The sequence below is a fragment of the Danio aesculapii genome, chromosome 23 (assembly GCF_903798145.1).
Source record: "Danio aesculapii chromosome 23, fDanAes4.1, whole genome shotgun sequence".
NCBI lineage: Eukaryota > Metazoa > Chordata > Actinopteri > Cypriniformes > Danionidae > Danio > Danio aesculapii.
In genome coordinates this window covers 49,397,364-49,417,700 of record NC_079457.1, presented here as the reverse complement: position 1 = coordinate 49,417,700, position 20,337 = coordinate 49,397,364, and the positions used below count along the sequence as shown (strand labels likewise).

The following is a 20,337-nucleotide window of genomic DNA, read 5'->3' as shown; positions in this document are numbered from 1 at the left end:
GTGAATGAAAGAGCACAACAAATCACTTCATTACAATCTTATTAGCTGAAATAATGAGAGAGAAACTACAGGATGGTGTTATCAAGACTTTCAGAAAGAGGAAAACACTAGTGTGAGACTGATAACGGCAGATTTACTGTCCTGCACACACACACACACTGCATTACACACACCTCACACAGGGGGTCATTGAATTTTTTCTGTAATTTGATGATTTACACACATAAACACATATAAATGTTCATTATTTTAAATAAAATCTACATATGAAACACTTTGAGGATTTAAGATGCTGAAGAGTGTTAAACACATCATAACAAAAGGGTGAAAAGGGTCATATTCTAACCTTGGGAAGTGTACAGGAGTCTGCAAAACACTCGCTGTTAATATAAAGCGCATCAACACACGTGTGAAGGTGTTGTGAAAGTGAATGTGTAAGCTGTACCCTGCGCTTGAGAGCGATGCGTATCCTGCCTTGGTTAGTAATGAGACGCAGTGGTGTGCTTCCCAGATCCTGATCATCGCTCTCTATAGCGTCCGCCTCGATGCGCAGACTCTGCCAGTTTATCTCCTTAAACGTCAGCACCTGCACGACATAAGACACTTTTAACATTTTCTAAAGGCATTAAACATCTCTAAACTGATTCATCTGTGAGACGTAGGCCCAGAATTGTGAATTTTAAAATGTTATCAGGTTAAATGTAATTCAGAGCATCTGCTGTAGACTTCACCTCATCTACTGACTGCTTCTATATAATATTAGAGAGCATGAGAGGTCATCTGAACGAAACCTCCATCCTACATCTGCTGTACTTGAGGATCTGGCAACCCGCATATCTGTTCATACATCAGAATGACTGGCCTGATTTCATTAGCTAATGCTGGTCTGGGGACATGAGTGTGTGCTTCTGTGAGAGGAAGAAAAGCAAGTGAAAGAGGAACAAGAGCAGGAGAACTGAAGCGGAAAACACTTTGATCTGACAGCTGCTCACGTCTTCACTCTCACACACTCTCGTGGAGCTGTTTATTCACTATTTGGAAAATGTGACGCTTTTACTCCATAATGTGTTCCCTCACACTAATGAAGAGATGGTTATTACTGAAAGGTGTTTTTATCTGGGTTTCAGCACATTAAATCTACTATAACGCCACTTGACCCCTGACATTTGTACAGTTCTTCAGGGCGAAAGCGTTGCACAATCATGTGTGTTTCTGCTGGATGACATCAAACATGACAAATTGTCTGGTCATTTAAGTGCAGTCCACAATGAAGCGCTCACACGCACACACACTATTGCACAGGACTCTTAACACACCCCTGTCCATTAAGCCATGGTTTTACTTTCAACTTGACTGAAAGGGTTGATTCATGAATCCACTCTCTCTAAACCCCGCCTTTCAGAGAGCCTACTCAGCTCTGATTGGTCCGATTACTCTACTCCACTCTGACTGGTCAGGTGACTTTACTCCGCTCTGATTGGTCAGATGACTCTACTCCGCTCTGATTTGCCAGATGACTCTACTCCGCTCTGATTGGTCAGATGACTCTACTCCACTCTGATTGGTCAGATGACTCTACTCCACTCTGATTAGACATATGTTTTTACTCTGCTCTGATTGGCCAGATGACTCTACTACTTTACTCTGATTGGTCAGATGACTCTACTCCACTCTGATTGGTCAGATGACTCTACTCCATTCTGATTGGTCAGATGACTCTACTCCATTCTGATTGGTCAGATGACTCTACTCCATTATAATTGGCCAGATGACTCTACTCCGCTCTGATTGGTCAGATGACTCTACTCTGCTCTGATTGGTCAGATGACTCTACTCCATTATAATTGGCCAGATGACTCTACTCCGCTCTGATTGGTCAGATGACTCTACTCTGCTCTGATTGGTCAGATGACTCTACTCCATTATAATTGGCCAGATGACTCTACTCTGCTCTGATTTGTCAGATGACACTACTCCACTCTGATTGGTCAGATGACTCTACACCGCACTGATTGACCAGATGACTCTACTCCACTCTGATTGGTCAGATGACTCTACTCCACTCTGATTGGTCAGATGACTCTACTCCACTCTGATTGGTCAGATGACTCTACTCTGCACTGATTGGCCAGATCATTCCTGAGTCAGAATATCTGCATATCAGGTTTACACTCATTCATAGCGTTTAAAAGGCTAAATATCTTCCAGTGTTTCAGTCTGAATTAGAATTAATTACATCTGAAGAACCTCTGTTACCTCTTTACTTTAATATCACTGCATACCTTAATGATTTAGCTCATGACAATAGCATTTGTCTAGTGAACTGTTATATCATGAGAAACATCACCAGCGCAATACTCAACAACACCGCACATTTCTCCAACACTGTAAATCAGGTAGTGCTGTGTCTGTGTGTGTGCGCGTATGTATGAGTGCGAGTGTGTGCGGGCTTGTGTGTATGAGTGTGTGTGCCGTACCTCTCCTCGTTTGGGGTGTGTGACGCGTGTGTACCGCAGGTCGCTCTTCTGCCATTTGGGGTTGAGGCTGCAGCCCTGGAGCTGCCAGAGCTGGAAGGAGGCGTGAAACGCTCGCGACTGCACTTTAATGGTGATGGAGTTGATGATCACAGACATGCCCTCCACTACCTTCTCCGCGAACCCATACTCACTGCAGAGGCCAGAAACACACACACACACACACGCACGCGCACGCGCACGCGCACACGCACACGCACACGCACACACACACACAGTATTTCCTAAAATATGTTTTCTTCTGGAGAAAGTCTTATTTGTTTTATTTCAGCTAGAATAAAAGCAGTTTTTAATAGTTTTAAAGCCATTTTAAGCTCAATATTATTAGCCCCCTTCAGCAATATTAGTGTTGGATTGTCTCCAGAACAAACCACTGTTATACAATGACTTGCCTAATTACCCTAACTTTACCCTAATTACCCTAGTGAAGCCTTTAAATGTGACTTTAAGCTGAATACTAGTGTCTTGAAGAATATCTAGTCTAATATTATGTGCTGTCATCATGATGAAGAGAAAAGACATCAGCTATTAGAGATGAGTTATTAACACTAGTATGATCAGAGATGTGCTGGAGAAATCTGCTCTCTGATAAACAGAAATTGGGAGAAAAGAAATATGCAGGGGGGCTAATAATTCTCAACAGCAAGGTCAACGTGCATAATGGAGATGATGCAGGTTTGTAAACCACAGAGCATTTAATACACTAAAAGTAATCATCCTGACCTTTGACCTGCAGTAATTGCAATTGGAGAGGGTCCGTTTGGGGGTCTGGGCTCCTCACACGTCCTCATTTCAACCTCCACTTTATCCAGGAACTGAAAACAAAACACAACCAATCAGAAAATACCCACAGTCTCTAGTTTGATGATGAACTACACTGATAATCCATAAACTAACTACAGAAACACAAATGCTGAGGTGATCTCCAACAGGGAGAGCTGTCAGGGGCCATGAGCTAACATCTACTGCTTAATCCAATATTCATTCATTCATTTTCCTTCAGCTTAGTCTCTATTTCAGAGGTTGCGACGGCGGAATGAACTGCCAACTATTCCAGCATATGTTTTACGCAGTGGATGCCCTTCTAGCTGCAACCCAGTACTGAGAAACACACACACACACACACTCATTCACACTCATACACTACGGCCAATGTAGTTGATCAATTCCCCTATAGCACATGTGTTTGGACTGTGGGGGAAACCGGAGCACCCGGAGGAAACCCACACCAACACGGGGAGAACATGCAAACTCCACACAGAAACACCAACTGACCCAGCCGGGAGTCAAACCAGCGACCTTCTTGCTGTGAGGCCACAGTGCTACCCACTGAACCACCCCAATCAAATATTCATTTATTTATTTATTGAGTTAGTTCACCCAAAAATGAACATTTTCCACTGATTTTCTCCCTCACAACTCATCCCCTTTTTCTTTAGTTGAACATTAAAGCAGATTTGGAGCTGAATCTGTGGTGTTTGGTGCATATAATGGCAATATAACAGTATATTAAATATAGTAAGGCCCCATCTGATATGACTAGACTTAGATAAACAAACAATCCATAAAATAAATGTAATTTATCACATGTAAATTGCACAATATTGGAAAAATCTGATATTTTGTTATATATTGCGATATGAGTCTAAATTCACTAGTGGGAAATATTTAATAAATTTAGGTTGACTGAGGTGATCAAGTAATTTTAAAGCTAATTAAACAGTGCATTGTGGGTTTTCTGGGGAAACTAACAGTATTCGAATGCAATCAATTGTAAAATAACATGGTCATCATTATATAAGTAATTTTATTCAATAATATAAAATACAATTTAATAATATCTTTATCTTTTAATCTTTAATAAACCCTCTAATCTAATCTTGCGCTGTGACTATTGCGATATACTGTATACTATATGAAATATTCTACCTACTCTGGTATATTGCATATACTATTACAGCACTAATGGGAATTGTGCAATATATTACGTAGCTCTAGCTCATAGATAAGCTCTTAAAAGTGTGCAGTCAGTGTCATACTCTGTTGGACACACCATACCCCATTAATGCACTATTGCAGAAGTGAAAAAGCGCAGAAGATCATGTGAACATCAGGGGAGGACAGAATGTGATGCATGATGTAAGACTCATGCAGATGAGGAGATTCTTACCAAGCATATGGGGCTGGTCTTCAACTTTGTCCATTGTATCTGAGGAGGGAAGAAAAGCTGTGGTCATTCCCACTGATCTTGATTTTTCATGCTCATTTCCAGTTGCTGATTATTTGACAAGCCAATACTGACTCCTGATTTATTTATCTTTTTTAATTGATTTATTTATTTTTATTATATTTGGACTGTCATCATACACTCACGGCCACTTTATTAGGTACACCTGTCCAACTGCTCATTAATGCAAATTTCTAATCAGCCAATCACAGGGCAGCAGCTCACTGCATTTAGGCATGCATTTAGGCTTGTTGAATCTACGACACCAAGGATTAATGCAGTTCTGGAGGCTAAAGGGAGTCCAACCCGGTACTAGTAAGGTGTACCTAATAAAGTGGCCTGTGAGTGTATATTGCAAACATTAACAAAATGAAATTATTAATTATACTATTCAACAATATTATCATTAATTGTAAATGTTAAAAACTAAACTGTGTGTGTGCGTGTGTGTGTGTGCGTGTGTGTGTGTGCGTGTGTGTGTGTGTGCGCGTGTGTGTGTGTGCGTGTGTGTGGGACACTTAGGGAGTGTCTGTGTAGGTACACAAGATTTTGAAAAGCATGTGATTTGAGGCTTAGCTCTAATTGGCTCGTTACGAATTGTCCTTGGACCCGCCCAAACTTAGTTGTTAGAGCGAATCAATATAGTTTTTCTATGATTGGCCTTCTGTGATTGGCCCGTTCCGGTCTGTTAACTCACAGAGATTAATTTATGTGGAAATAAGTGCAATTTCTCCAGATGAAAGAAAATCTGCCTTCATCTTTACTAGGATACTCGTTCACAAGGGGTTTGGATGAAGAAATAAAAGAACCAAGGAGCTTGGAGCAGAAAGACTGAGATGACTGACTTTAACCTGAAGCTCATTGAGAAATCCAGAAAGAAAGGAGATCGGGAATGCTACTGGCCAACAATTGTGCGTGTGTGTGTGCGTGTGCGTGTGTGTGTGTGTGTGTGTGCGTGTGTGTGTATATATTTTACCCGTATAGCAGCTTTATTGCAGTATACACGTGTGACGGCCAGCCAGGTGGGCAGCTCCAGCATGTTCTGCAGTACCTCCTCATCTAGCTCCAGGTTGGAGAGCTGACCTTCTCCCTTCAGCGTGCTCAGGTTAATCTTATCTGGAGAGAGGTTCTTGGTGAACCTGCACAGCACAACACAACATGACATGTAGTCAGTATAGAGTATAGCCATGTTTATGTATTATTGCTATTATTAATCCCTCCAGAACCGTCCTGAGCATCTGTCATCTCACGTCTCCAAAAGCCAGCGCATTCACCATCTCACTCTCTCATTACTCTCACTGCAATATTTCACTGTAGTGAGATCAGTAACACTGTAGATTAGATCACAATTCACAGTGTTAACAAATCATTAACTAACACTACTAGCTTAATAGACTACTCATTAGCTGTTTATTAATAGTGAGCAAGGAAGGCAGTATTTGGGTTCAGGTGTTGAGTAGGATTAGCGATGCAGAATAAGATTTATAACCACTAATAAACAGTTCATATCTTAATATTAAGCAGGTAATAAGCCAGTAGTTAATAACATGAATAGTGACCTAAAGTGTTACCGTGTGATCTAAACAAAATAGACGAACACTGACTAAGGCTGCGTCTCAATCTGCACACTAGCTCATGAGGGCGTCCATCAGTAGCTCGTGTGAATGAATTACCACTATTAAGGGCACTGAAGAGCTATCTAGCTGTGAAAAAAATGAATAATTAGCAGATTATTTTTAGAGAACAGTCTCTCGTTTGTTGTTATATTGATGATATAAGTCATAAGATTTATATTTCGCACTTCCAAACTTGTTTTAAGGGTGCATAGTGCGCATCGAAAGGGTGAAATATGAATCACTTCACCCAAATCATCAAACATAATGACAAAGGAGAGACGTTTACCTAAAGAATAATCTGTTATCATTCATTTTTAACATGAACAGACATAGCTAGACAGGAGTGTGTTTATTAAACAACGATGTAACTCGCGGCTGAACTATCATAGTATGATGCATCGTTTGGGATAAGAATGATGTAGTGACGAGTGTTTCCCAAAACCTGTAGTTTCTCTGTCGCAGATCCATCGCTTGAACCACGTTAGTTATAATGTAAAACACCCATAATGATGCTCTAAACTGGCTGGAGGAACTACTTTAGAGAAGAACCCCGTAATTTCTCTTATGCAAATTATATTGTTTTACACAAACAAGCATTTAAAATAAATCCAATATTAGTTTTGGTAAAAACATGCACTGCTGTCCATATTAATAAAAATATAGGTAAATATAGGGCCTGTGTTTGCTTTAATAATATTATTGAGAACATTACATACTTATTATAAAACAGAAAACCACTTACAAAAGCTGACATCTGTTCTAATATCAAATATAAATCAATAAATAATGAGGCGATTTATTAAGAAATGAAATGTATTATTCATTATTTATTAGGAAATGAAAAAATCATACATTAATATTAATATTAATGATGATGATGATGATGATGATTATTATTAGGTAGAATATTGTTTATTTATTTATTTGTTTATTTATTTATTTATTTTGTTGAAAAGTCTACTTTTACATTTTGACACATGTAAACCACTGCAGAACTGTTGTAACCAGCAGGCCCATGTCATATCCAGTACAGATACTTCATAAATAACCCACTATAAATTAAAAGCGTTAACGTATGCTGTGGTTTTTGTTTTCACAAGCTTTGGGGACGTAACATAAATTCTGCTTTTAAATAATAGCTCACCTATAGCTTCCGTCATGAGCCACGGCTGTGTTCAGAATGACATCAGTGTTTTCATAGTGCACTGCGAAGGGAGCGTAATTGTCAAGATCGCTAAATCTGAGCTGTAAAAACAGTTTGAAAGCAAATTACACCTAAGAGAGATGACCTTAATGCTTTTTTTAATAATACCAAGTTTAAATGTTCTAAATGAATAGGGCATAGGGGGATAAGTGGGAATAAAACACAGCCAGGAACTGTGTTTCTAACTACAGCTCCGGAGTTGTAGTTGCGAGTGCTCAAGTTTGCGAGGCAGTTTGCGAATGCTTGTTGTAACGATGGATTTGGGAAACACCAAATCAACAAACTTTGTTTGTAACAACGCAACTTACGACCTTAGAAGGCTAACGATGGTGTTCGGAAACGCACCCCAGGTTATGATCAAATCTCGCAAACAAGTATGAGTGTTGAATGGATGTAGTGTTGCTGGAAAATGAAACTATCAAATTATTTAGCTCAAATTTGCTCTTAATATACTTTTAAAAACTTATTATAAAATGTTAGTTCTGCTGTTGTTTATAAACTTCAGTTTTGATGATGAGTACGTTTTCACACTCAGAGTGCCCCAATGTGCAGTGAACCAAGCTAATCAGTGCCCTAACTAGTGCACAAATTCATAAACACGACCTACACAGTAAAAATATCCCTAAATTAGCAGTTTTGCATATTTTGTGATGCATCTTTTTATTTTTCCACATTTATTTCTGCTTGTGAGTGTCATTATGGGATCTTGATCACTCTTCCAACAACTGTTAACCTTAAACAGTAGTAAAAGGGTGTGTTCTGCACATGTGTAATAGTGTGCAGTGCTATAATGTTGTATATTACACTACAGAAGCCTTGTAGTAAACTGCAGCACATGTTCTGTTATTCTACACACTTATTTCTCTACATATTATCTCTGATATTATCTCAAACCACTAAAATGTCAGTAAAAGTATCTTTATTAAACTGTAGAGTTGAATATTCATCATCTGAAGTGGACAGAGCAGAGGTCAACATCCCATAATGCAGTTCACCACCACAAATACACTTAAATCTGTTCATTGGCAGATATATTTTACAGCACACTGATGAATGGGAGCTAGGAAGCTGATTGAGACACACCCGAATAATTCTGTGTTTAAGACAGCACTTTAAAAGTCTATCTCCCTGATTAGTGCACCAACTACAGCACAAGGGAGCTGATTGAGACGCACCCTTGGCTAATAAGATTACAACAGTAAAACCGCTTTAAGCCCACGGGAGCGTCTCTAACCCCTGCCCTCAAAACATGCAGGAATCACAGACACAGTATTCACTGCAGAGCCTGAATTTACGCATCTTAAGATGAAATGAGCACATTATTCACTACGAACGCAGAGCTTCAAAAGACTGAAGGGTTTCACGCATCTGAATGGGAAATCTCCACTCGTTCAAAGATTAATGAGGCCTCAGAAGAGCACAGAGAGAGAACATGCTGTCAGAAACACTTCGGTCACGCTATAATAATGGCGCAACAGAGGGATTGTGACACTCCCTGATGCTGTTCTTGTGTCATCAAGTGTCTTTCGCTGAAGAAAAAGCACAAATGAGAACATCTGGTGTACAGAACATTGAGAAAACTGACAACAATCTATGGTCAGAAGTAAAGAGCAGTGTGAAGCAGGGCTATTGTGGGTAATTAAAAAGAAAACGGACAATATTACAACCAAACCTTGTTATTAAAATATACAAAATCAAAGAAAATAACACAATTATAAAATCTGAAATAAAAAATGCATCTCAAGATAACAGTACAGAATTATTGAGGATTTCTCAATATGAAGCACGGTGCTGAAATTAAAAACATTTAAATATAATAATAATAATAATAATAATAATAATAATAATAATAATAATAATAATAATAATAATAATAATAATAATAATAATAATAATAATAAATGAAATGATCTTATTGCTAGTTGCTATGACAGTCTCATTATCATTTAGCTCAACACAATGCTCTAAAATCTTAAAGGGTTAGTTCACGCAAAAAAGAAAATGTCCTGTTGATTTACTCACCCACAGGTGATCTAAAATGTAGCGGACTTTCTTTCTTCAAGCTGATTGTGTGGTGTTCGGTGCTTCATCTAATGGCAGTGAATGGCGACAGGATTATTAGATTAAAACAAACACATACACACCAGTCCAATTCAATAGTCTTGGCTCCTGATGACACCCTGAGCTCTTGTGAAGCAGAACCATCGCTCTGTGTAAGAAACTGAATATTATTTAAAATATTATTAGCTTTAATCCACAGCCTGGCCAAACAGTTGCGTGTCCAAACGTACACCAAATGTAGTCCGATAGTAGTGCGCATGATTGTACTTTGATTGTGGACCAAATGTAGTCTGGAAGTAGACTGAATGTAGTTCGATTGTAGTCTGGATGTAGTCCAGATACAGTCTCATTGTAGTTTGATTTTACTTAGATTGTACTTCGATTGTACACCGAATGTAGTCTGGATGTAGACTGATTGTAGTTCAATAGTAGACCGATTGTACTTCGATTGTAGGACAAATGTAGTCTGGATGAAGTCCAATTGCAGCCCAATAGTAGTCCAATAGTAGACCAATTGTACTTCGATTGTAGACCGAATGTAGTCTGGATGTAGTCCGATTGTAGTCTGGATTTAGACCGATTGTAGTCTGATTGTAGTCCACATGGAGAACGATTGTAGTTCGATTGTAGTCTGGACGTAGACTGATTGAAGTTCGATTGTAGACTGAATGTAGTCTGGATGTAGTCCGGATGTAGACTGATTGTACTTCAATTGTAGACCAAACGTAGTCCAGATGTAGACTGATCGTAGTCCGATAGTAGACTGATTGTACTTCGATTGTAGACTGAATGTAGTCTGGATGTAGAACGATTTTAATCCGGATGTAGACTGATTGTAGTCCAATTGCAGCAAGATAGTAGTCCGATGGTAAACGGATTGTACTTTGATTGTAGACCAAATGTAGTCTGGATATAGACCTGATTGTAGACCAGATGTTGAACGATTGTACTTCGATTGTAGTCTGCACGTAGACTGATTTTAGTTTGATTGTACTTAAAATGTACTTCGATAGTAGACTGAATAGTCTGATTGTAGTTTGATAGTAGTTCGGATGCAGACTGATTGTAGTTTGATAGTAGTTCGGATGCAGACTGATTGTAGTCCGATAGTTGTGCTATTGTAGTCCTATTCTAGTCCTTTTGTAGACCGAATGAAGTCCAGTTGCTTTGATGACAACATGAACCAATCATTTCCCTTTGCAAGGCCTCAGCGTGTCATGGCTATTGATTTGGACTGGTTTGTATGTGTTTGTTTTATTCTAATAAACCTGTCACCATTCACTGCCATTATATGAAGCTCCAAACACCACAGATTCAGCTCAACATCTGCTTTAATGTTCTACTGAAGAAAAAAGGATGACCTGTGGGGCAGTAAAGTAACTGGACTTTTTCAGTTTTGGGTTGAACTACCGCTTTAAATGAAACAAAACACTAATTCAAGATATCACGGAGTTAGTAATTTACTATAATAGTGTTAGGATTGTAGAGAGGGTAGAGCTGTGTTAGAAGAGGTTGCTTTTTAAAAGAAGAAAACCTCTTCTCTGAGGGATAACGCTGCGAGAGCAGAGAGGACTGTGGGACAAACAACACACTGACGTCTGGAAACTCAGCATCTTTCTGGTCTCCTGAGAGAGCAGCAGCAGACAGGTGTGTGTGTGTGTGTGTGTGTGTGTGTGTGTGTGTGTGTGTGTGTGCGTGTGCGTGTGCGTGCGTGCGTGCGTGCGTGCGTGCGTGCGTGTGTGCGTGTGTGTGTGTGTGTGTGTGTGTGCGTGGAGAGGGGGGTCTTTCTGTTCTTGCAAGAGGGTTAGATGCTTCAAAGTAGGGCTGGGTGACAACAACAAAATAAATTTAAAAATCATAATATTTTCATAATATACAGCTAAAGTCAAAATTATTATTATTGATTTTTATTCTTTTTCAAATATTTCCCAAATGATGTTTAATCAACCATTATAAAAAATTGTAATCAAAAATTTATTAATGAAAAAAAAAAAAAAATAAATATATATATATATATATTTTAAAATTATTATTATTATTATTATTGTGATCATTATATTACATAAATATATAATAAATTTGTTCTGTTATTGGCTGGAGCTCACAAAGCTAAACCCAGGAGCTCAGAGGAAACGTGAAAATAATTAATATGCAATGAATCTACAATGTGCAAGACAAGGCAAGAAAATGAAAACCAAATAAGACTCATCTCTTTAGATTAAATTAAATCTAAAAATATATGACCAGTCAATTTTAGAATGATCATTGTACAAATCATTTTTACGAATAGCAATCATCAACTCTATTTATCAACAAAAACAAAACCTAAGCCTAGCTAAACTTCAAACAAAAAACAAGTAAACCAAAACCAACTAAATTAAACTAAACCAAAATATAACTAAACTAAACCTAAACTAAACCTAACAAAAATAATAAACTAACTAACGTAAACTAAAACAAAACAAAACCTACCTTAATATTGAAACAAAATACATAAAACCAAAATTAAAACAGTAAAGCAAACCTAAACTAAACTAAACCTAAAACAAAACCTAAAACCAAAACAAAACACAACTACAGCAAACTAAAACCTAACCTAAACATAACCTCAAAACAAAACAAAACTACAGCAAACTAAAACTTACTAAACATAACCTAAAAACAACCAAACTAAACCAAAAATAAATAATAAATAAACTAAACCTAATCTAACTAAACTAAAAACATCTAAACTAGTCTAATCTAATAATAATCTAAACTAACGTAAACTAAAATAAAACCTAAACAAAACAAAACCTAATTAAGTCTAAAACAAAACACAAAGCAAACCTAAACCTTTACTAAACCTAAAACAAAACCTAAAACTAAAACAAACTAAACCAATACATAACTAAACTAAACTTCACCAAACTAAACAAAACCTACAAAACAAAAACACAGACCTAATGCTGCCCACTTCACACAACCAACACAGCACAAAACAGATTCAGCCAAAACAAAGTGGACAAGCTTGATCTTCCTATAAAGTAAAATACTAATTTGGCAAATCCACAAGACTGCAAGTGCACATGAAGTGGTCCCAAGACCAGAAAGAGCCGAGTCAGATAAGAGACACATCCGAAATATCCACTGCTGATATGGCTGGGAAACACTGTCTTATAAATAGAGCTTTAAAAATCAGTGAGCAATTCATGATGTTGAATTATATATCGCAACCAAATCATCCTGAATATTTAATGACATGACCCAGTCTTACTTCAGAGTGCAGTAAATCACTGGAAAGCACACATCTACCCTGTCTTATCCACACAGAATTACACTCCTGTAGCTCCTCCGTTTACATCTATAGACATTACAGTGTGTGATCCAGGGCTGCACGATATCGGAAAAAACTGACATCGCAGTATTTTATTATTCTGTGATACATGTCGAGTATAACTTTAACAGATTAAATGAGCAGCTCTAAATGAAAAGGAAGAATTTATCTTTTTAGATTGATTAAATGATTTTTGTAGTGGAGTGCATCTGCAGATAATGTCATAAATCACACCACAAGCATTGATAAATACAATAAAGCACACATGAAATAAATGCCTTGTGCTTTTTTTTCTAGCAGCACTGAGGTACACTAGTTGTTCCAAAATTAATTAAGTACAAATAGTAAACCAACAGAAAACACTAGTGAATCACAACATACACAAACTGTTCATTAACATTACTTTACAGTGTAGTGTGGTGCAGATTGTTCAGAGCCATTTAATTGGACAGCAATATGAACAGATCCCAGGTCTGTATTATTTATACTCTGTTTTCTAGAAAGAGCAAGACTGTATGCAAGATTACCTTTTTTTCAAGTTTAGACAGCACAAAGGCATTGCTATACACTTCAAAGCTCTCCCAAATATTGGATTAGATGAAACAAGAGTCTCAACACCCTAATAACCAGAGGAATGTTGGTCCAATCTGCAGAGTTTGGTCATCGAAATCATTGAACAGACGAGGCAGACTTAATCTACTTTGGTTTTAGCTATTCAGTTCCACTCGCACGTTGATTAAACTGCAAATCAACAGCTATTGGAAAAAATAAAATAACGAAATGTACAAAACTATAAGCTATGTTTCCAGAGCAATGATGTAAATTGGAGTTTAACTTTCCTAGACACATGCAATACGAGTTAGGGATGCACCAGTCCCAGTACTTGGACAAGAAATTGGTTCAATACTGCGTCTTTTTGCTTTATCAGGTATCGGGTATCTTGCGCATGCGCTATATTCTGTGTAATTTATAAGCTAACAAAAGCCCTGGAGGTAGCCTATTATAAGGCACTAGAAAGTTGTCATGCAGGCCTACTAAATCCAAATGTTCTGAAGCCGTTCTATAGTTTAATGTGAAGCACAGATGAATATTCATGTGCTTAAACTCATGTTCAGCTCAGCGCTTCCCTCCGCTGCACCTGTCAATCTTTCTCCATTCATTCACAGCTCAAACTGTGTGTGGCGTTCATGACAACTCGAAAACTCTCTCCAAGACTATTTCTTCCTGTTAGTTTAAATAATCAGTGGAGAAATGCTTTTAGTTTTGCACTAAATGGCTTCATTTTGACCTGCAGCAGAGTTGATTGCTGTTTCTAAATCATGCTGCGCTGTGTCTGTTAGATCAGCAGATCACATTCACAACACTGGAGTAGAGAGGGTTATTACCTGCTCTTCACACACAAAGTAGGCCTGCCTGAAACTTTAAATGAGAAAAGGCTCAATAATACACTGGAGAGATCCTCAACGCACTGATTTCTTCCCTTTGTGCTGCTCAGTTTTGAAAGTGTCCGCTGATGCCGGAGGGCTGCGCGCTGTGTCTCAGTGAAGCATCAAACGCTTCATTCATGCACCGGCTGCGCAGACGCGACGTGCGCCGCTCTGTAAGATTCTGTAATATTAAATGTTTCTGTTCTTTCATCCTCCCAACTGAGTTTATTCTAGCGAGGGGAATACTTTCAGTGCTGCAAATAGTTTGTAAAGCCTGGCTCATTGTGGTCAAAGTGGTTGATTAAATTAATAAAAGTGAAGCTGACAGGTGCAATATGGATTGTCTTTAACAGTAACTTATTTAGCCTAATATAGGCTACTCTGAAACTGTGGATATTTCACTGTCATTTTATTTTAATTAATATATTATTGAACAGACCAGCTTGTGTTTTGATTAGGGTCAATAGTGGTAGCCTATTACAGATCTTAATATTAAAAAAAGAAACATAAACTGGAGCACAACAGATCAATGTCTTAGTGAATGCTCAAATAATGCAGGCTAGTTTACAGCAGGCGTCATGCTTCAGTTAGATTGTGTCGTCTGTCATATACAGTATGATATTTGTACTAAAGAATATATATTATTTGAGTTTATCACAAGAACTATAGAAACTGTATTATGCTTAAAAAAGATTTGAAATCACAATTGGGATTGTGGATCACAGTATCGGGATCAGATCTGTATCGGTCGATACTCAGGATTTTGGTGTTGGGATCGGATCCAAAAAAATGGTATCAGTGCATCCCTAATAGGAATACAAGAAACAAAAGCTGACAACAGTACAAAAGGAATTTCTAATATTTAATATTTAATTCTAATAAATGAGTAGATATTAATTATGGTAACCCATGTTCAATTGAATATTTTACATGTAACAATGTTGTAGCAACCAAGTCAAGAGCCCAGTCTGATATGCGGGATAATCACAGTGTGTGTGAAAACCAGAGATTGCTGGATTGACTGACTGTCTGGCTTTCAGTCAATTAAATTAATTAATTTACTGTTTAAAGAGACAGGAGGGAAGAAATAAAGTGAACAAATCCATTAATATGTTTGTTTTTATTCTTTTTTTTCTTGAAAGATCAGCAATGATGAAACAGCATTGTAAATATGATTAGTTACTGTAGTAGTGGTAGTAGTAGTAGTAGTCATAGTGCAGTGCCTGTTTTTGAAAAAAAAAAAAAATAGGTTAACAGTCACCAGGCATAGGCAGGTTTAGCAAAAATTTAGTTTCAGGCCCTACAACAACCCAAGACCTTCAGTATGAGCACTAGCAATAGTGACACTTGCCTTAGTAAACACCACTAAGACGAAGGTCCGGGAGTGTTTGACTGTGTGGCTTTTTGTGCGTGTGTGTGTCAACAGAGCACAACATGAAGGCTTTCTGACACAGTAAACAGATGACAGACTGATCTGAATGAGGGAATGTTGGCAGAGCTTCAGCCGTGTCTGAGAACAGCAGAACTAGCATGTGCTTTAACACCCACAGAGAGCCTGCTGGGAAATCACAGCCAAAACAGTGGACTACAAGGCCTTTCCAGCTAAAACAGTGGACTACAAGATCTTTCGTGCTAAAACATTGGACTAGAAGGCCTTTTGGGACTCAAAAAATGGACTACAAGACCTTTTGGGCTTCAAACAGTGGACTACAAGGTCTTTTGAGCTAAAACAGTGGACTATAAGGCCTTTCTTGCTAAAACATTGGACTAGAAGGCCTTTTGGGATTCAAAGAATGGACTAAAAGGCTTTTTGGGCTTCAAACAGTGGACTATAAGGCCTTTATTGCTAAAACAGTGGACTACAAGATCTTTCCAGCTAAAACAGTGGACTATAAAGCCTTTTGAGCTAAAACAGTGGACTATCAGGCCTTTCTTGCTAAAACAGTGGACTATAAGGTCTTTTGAGCTAAAACAGTGGACTATAAGGCCTTTTGAGCTAAAACAGTGGACTATAAGGCCTTTTGAGCTAAAACAGTGGACTATAAGGCCTTTCTTGCTAAAACAGTGGACTATAAGGCCTTTTGAGCTAAAACAGTGGACTATAAGGTCTTTTGAGCTAAAACAGTGGACTATAAGGCCTTTTGGGCTTCAAACAGTGGACTACAAGGTCTTTTGAGCTAAAACAGTGGACTATGAGCCCTTTCTTGCTAAAACAGTTGACTATAAGGTCTTTTGAGCTAAAACAGTGAACTTTAAGACCTTTCTGGCTTCAAAACAGTGGACTACAAGGCCTTTTGGGCTTAAAAACAGTGGTTTTAAGGCCTTTCAGGCTTCAAGTATTGAACTATAAGGCCTTTTGTGCTTCAAATAGTGGACTAAAAGACCTTTCTGGCTTCAAAACAGTGGACTACAAGGACTTTTGGGAATCAAAACAATGAACTACAAGGCCCTTCGGGCTTCAAAAAAAGTGAAATAAGGGATTTCGGGCTTCAAAGCAGTGGACTACAAGACTTTTCAGGCATCAAAACATTGACTATAAGGCTTTTGGGCTTCAAACAGTAGACTAAACTGACTTTCAGTCTTCAAAACAGTGGACTACAAGGCCTTATGGGCTTCGGAGGAAGAAGCAACTACAACTGTTTCCCAGTTGTTGCTAGAAGTGATACAGCTGAGGCCGTGTATTATTTATTAAATATCATTATTGCAATAAATACCAGAAAATATCATTATATCATTTATCTCTCATCCCTATTTGTATCTAATGTAATGAGAGATTGTGTCCCTTCTCCAGTATATGACCGTGTGAACACTACAGGGAAGGACTAAATGTTTTATTTTCTAGGCCAACCTTTGCTCTAAATATGAGTTAGGGGAAAGAGCTTTCAGACCAGCCAAACCTCAGTGAGTGTTTCCTTTAGCAGATGCTTCTGTCATGATAACATCAACATAAACACCCTCAGTAAGAAGACATATATTATGAGCTGTTTTATACATTTATATTAAACATTGAGATATATTAAACCATTATTAACTGCAAGATCAAAGAGAAGCGAATGGTTATTTGTCCATGCGGCAACATTTAGCTCAATCCACAGAAGTTTTAATATCACCGCAACGAGATGTCGGAGTGCAGATTTCCCCACCCATCGAATTGATTGACAGGCATGTATTATAATGTGTCCATAGTAACACATATAAACATGTCCACAGAACAGGGTTTGCTAAGTGTTTTTACAGCAGTATGAACTTTGCTTTTAAAGCTCTGTAATTTACAACCACTGAAATCAGCACATCTGTACACAACAATAAACGAGGACGCTTCAATCACACAACAGGAGTCCTGCGGTATGGAGGATAAATCAGCCTTATTTTCTACAGTAACTGAGCTAGAAGGATCTCTACAGTAGCAGATTCACTGTTTGGTGGCCATCCTGACACATCTGACAAGAGAAGATCAGCAAAAACAGCACAGTGTGCAGGTGTGCATTAAATGTCTCAAGAGTGGGCAGGGAGAGCCAGCTTATTCGCATTATTTGCAAAAAACAGCTATAACTGTGTTTAATCTGATGGGTATTATATATATATATATATATATATATATATATATATATATATATATATATATATATATATATATATATACATACAGTTGAAGTCAGAATTATTAGCCTTCTGTTTTTTTCCCCAATTTCTGTTTAACAGAGAGCAGGTTTGTTCAACACATTTCTAATTATATTAGTTTTAATAACTATTGTGATGTATAAAGCTATTTATTTATTACTTTACCACACATTATGCCATGTTGAGTCTCCCAATATTAACATGACACTGTCAGGCCCAGTGTGTGTGTGTGTGTGTGTGTGTGTGTGTGTGTGTGATGCTGCAGTCCATTAGCCTGTCCGCTAACTCACTCAAATCTGCTTGTATATCCCTGTCAAATAAATAAACCCCTGCTATGTGCTATGTGTGTGTGTTTGTGTATGTAACACGGGCTGTGTGTGTTGTGTGTGTGTTTATTAGCAGTGTGAGCCCCGTGATAGTCCTCTTCTTCTTCTTCATGCAGACAGACACTGACATTACTGAATAAAAGCCGCTTCTCACCGGGACAGATGCTTCAGGATCTGCTTCTTAATTATTCCCGCCATCCCGTCAGATGAGCCTCCTATTCTCCAGCATCTTCAGAAATCTTTCGCTGACACACACACACTCACACACGCACACAAACACACTCTCACACACACACCGCTCACGACTGTCGCTCCTGCAGATGATGATGATGACAACCGGTCTAGCCCCGCCCACAGACCGGCTGCATGTCAAAATCAAAGCCCTCAGAGAGAGGGGATACAGCTGCGGATACGCACATCATTCATTCATTCATTCATTCATTCATTTGTTTAATTTCTTTCGATTTAGTCCCTGATTTATCCACGGTCACCACAGCGGAATGAATCGCCAACTACTCTGACATATGTTTAACACAGTGAATGCCCTTTCAGTATCATGCTAGGAAGGGAAGGACACTTACATCAATATAGCATAATTTTTGTGACACTGTACAACAGTTATTATTACTGTTTTTACATTACTGTGAGGGTTGGCTTTAGGGTTGAGGTAAATGGTGAAAAGGGTGACTTTAATGTGTAATTTAATAAATAATATAATCCATTCAATTATACTGTATTTTTACATTACCCACCGAGGCAATTTTGTGTTTAATAGGCATCTAATAGACAACTAACATGGGTGTTTTTGCTAAAACGAGGCTGTCAGTGAAGAATAACCCAAAATTAGAGTAATCAAATACACAGATTACACAGACTTCACATGTGTAGTTATTTAATGCTGTTTATTTGATGACTTTATGTCTAGTTTTGGGCTGTATTTACAGACTTCTATTAGATTTTCACTGACAGCCCCAATTTAGCCCATTGTTTAGTGGACCAAGTTTAGACATCTATTAGACATCTACGAGGCATCTATTAGATACCTAATAGACATCTATTAGACATCTATTAAACATCTACTAGACATCTATTAGACATCTACGAGGCATCTATTAGATATCTATTATATATCTATAATACATCTACTAGACATCTATTAAACATCTACTAAACATCTATTAGACATTTATTAGACACCTATTAAATATCTACTAGATATCTATTAGACATCTACGAGGCATCTATTAGCTACCTATTAGACATCTATTACACATCTACTAGACATCTATTAAACATCTACTAGACATCTATTAGACATCTACTAGACCTCTATTAGACATCTATTAAAAATCTACTAGAGATCTATTAGACATCTTTGAGACATCTATTAACATCTAATAGACATTTATTAGACATCTATTAAACACCTACTAGATATCTATATATTAGACATCTACTAGATAGCTACTAGACATCTACTAGACATCTATTAGATACCTATTAGACATCTATTACACATCTACTAGACATCTTGTTAAACATCTACTAGACATCTATTATACATCTATTAAACATCTACTAGACATCTATTAGACATCTACTAGATATCTTTTAGACATCTACAAGACATCTATTAGACATCTACTAGACCTCTATTAGACATCTATTAGACATCTATTAGACATCTTTTAGACTCAACTCAACTCAATTTATTTCTATAGCACTTTCAACAAACCACAATTGGTACCAAAGTGCTGTACATAAAACACATAAAACGCATGCAAATATACACAAAAACCAAAATACATAAACTCACATCACATGATTAAAAGCTAAAGAAAATAAGTGTGTTTTCGGTGACCTCTGAAAAGACTCAAAAGTTGGAGCTGTTCTTAAGGAGAGTGGAAGATCATTCCAGAGTCTTGGAGCTGCTACCAAGAAAGCTCTATCACCTCGACATTTTACCTAGACATCTATTAAACATCTACTAGATATCTATATATTA

At 37.7% G+C, this 20,337-nt stretch overlaps 1 protein-coding gene across 1 annotated transcript in view; it reads right to left on the bottom strand.

Moving 5' to 3' along the window:
- The window catches only part of bltp3a (bridge-like lipid transfer protein family member 3A), a 43,839-nt gene extending 25,183 nt beyond the window's left edge, over positions 1–18,656 (bottom strand). The window contains exons 1-6 of the mRNA XM_056448957.1: positions 18,487–18,656; positions 5,738–5,900; positions 4,705–4,743; positions 3,258–3,349; positions 2,478–2,667; positions 446–586 (exon numbers count right to left, since the gene is read on the bottom strand). Coding sequence (XP_056304932.1) covers positions 446–586; positions 2,478–2,667; positions 3,258–3,349; positions 4,705–4,743; positions 5,738–5,900; positions 18,487–18,530 — 669 coding nt within the window. The 5' untranslated portion in view covers positions 18,531–18,656. The remainder of the gene's footprint in view (positions 1–445; positions 587–2,477; positions 2,668–3,257; positions 3,350–4,704; positions 4,744–5,737; positions 5,901–18,486) is intronic.
- Positions 18,657–20,337: the final 1,681 nt, after the last annotated feature.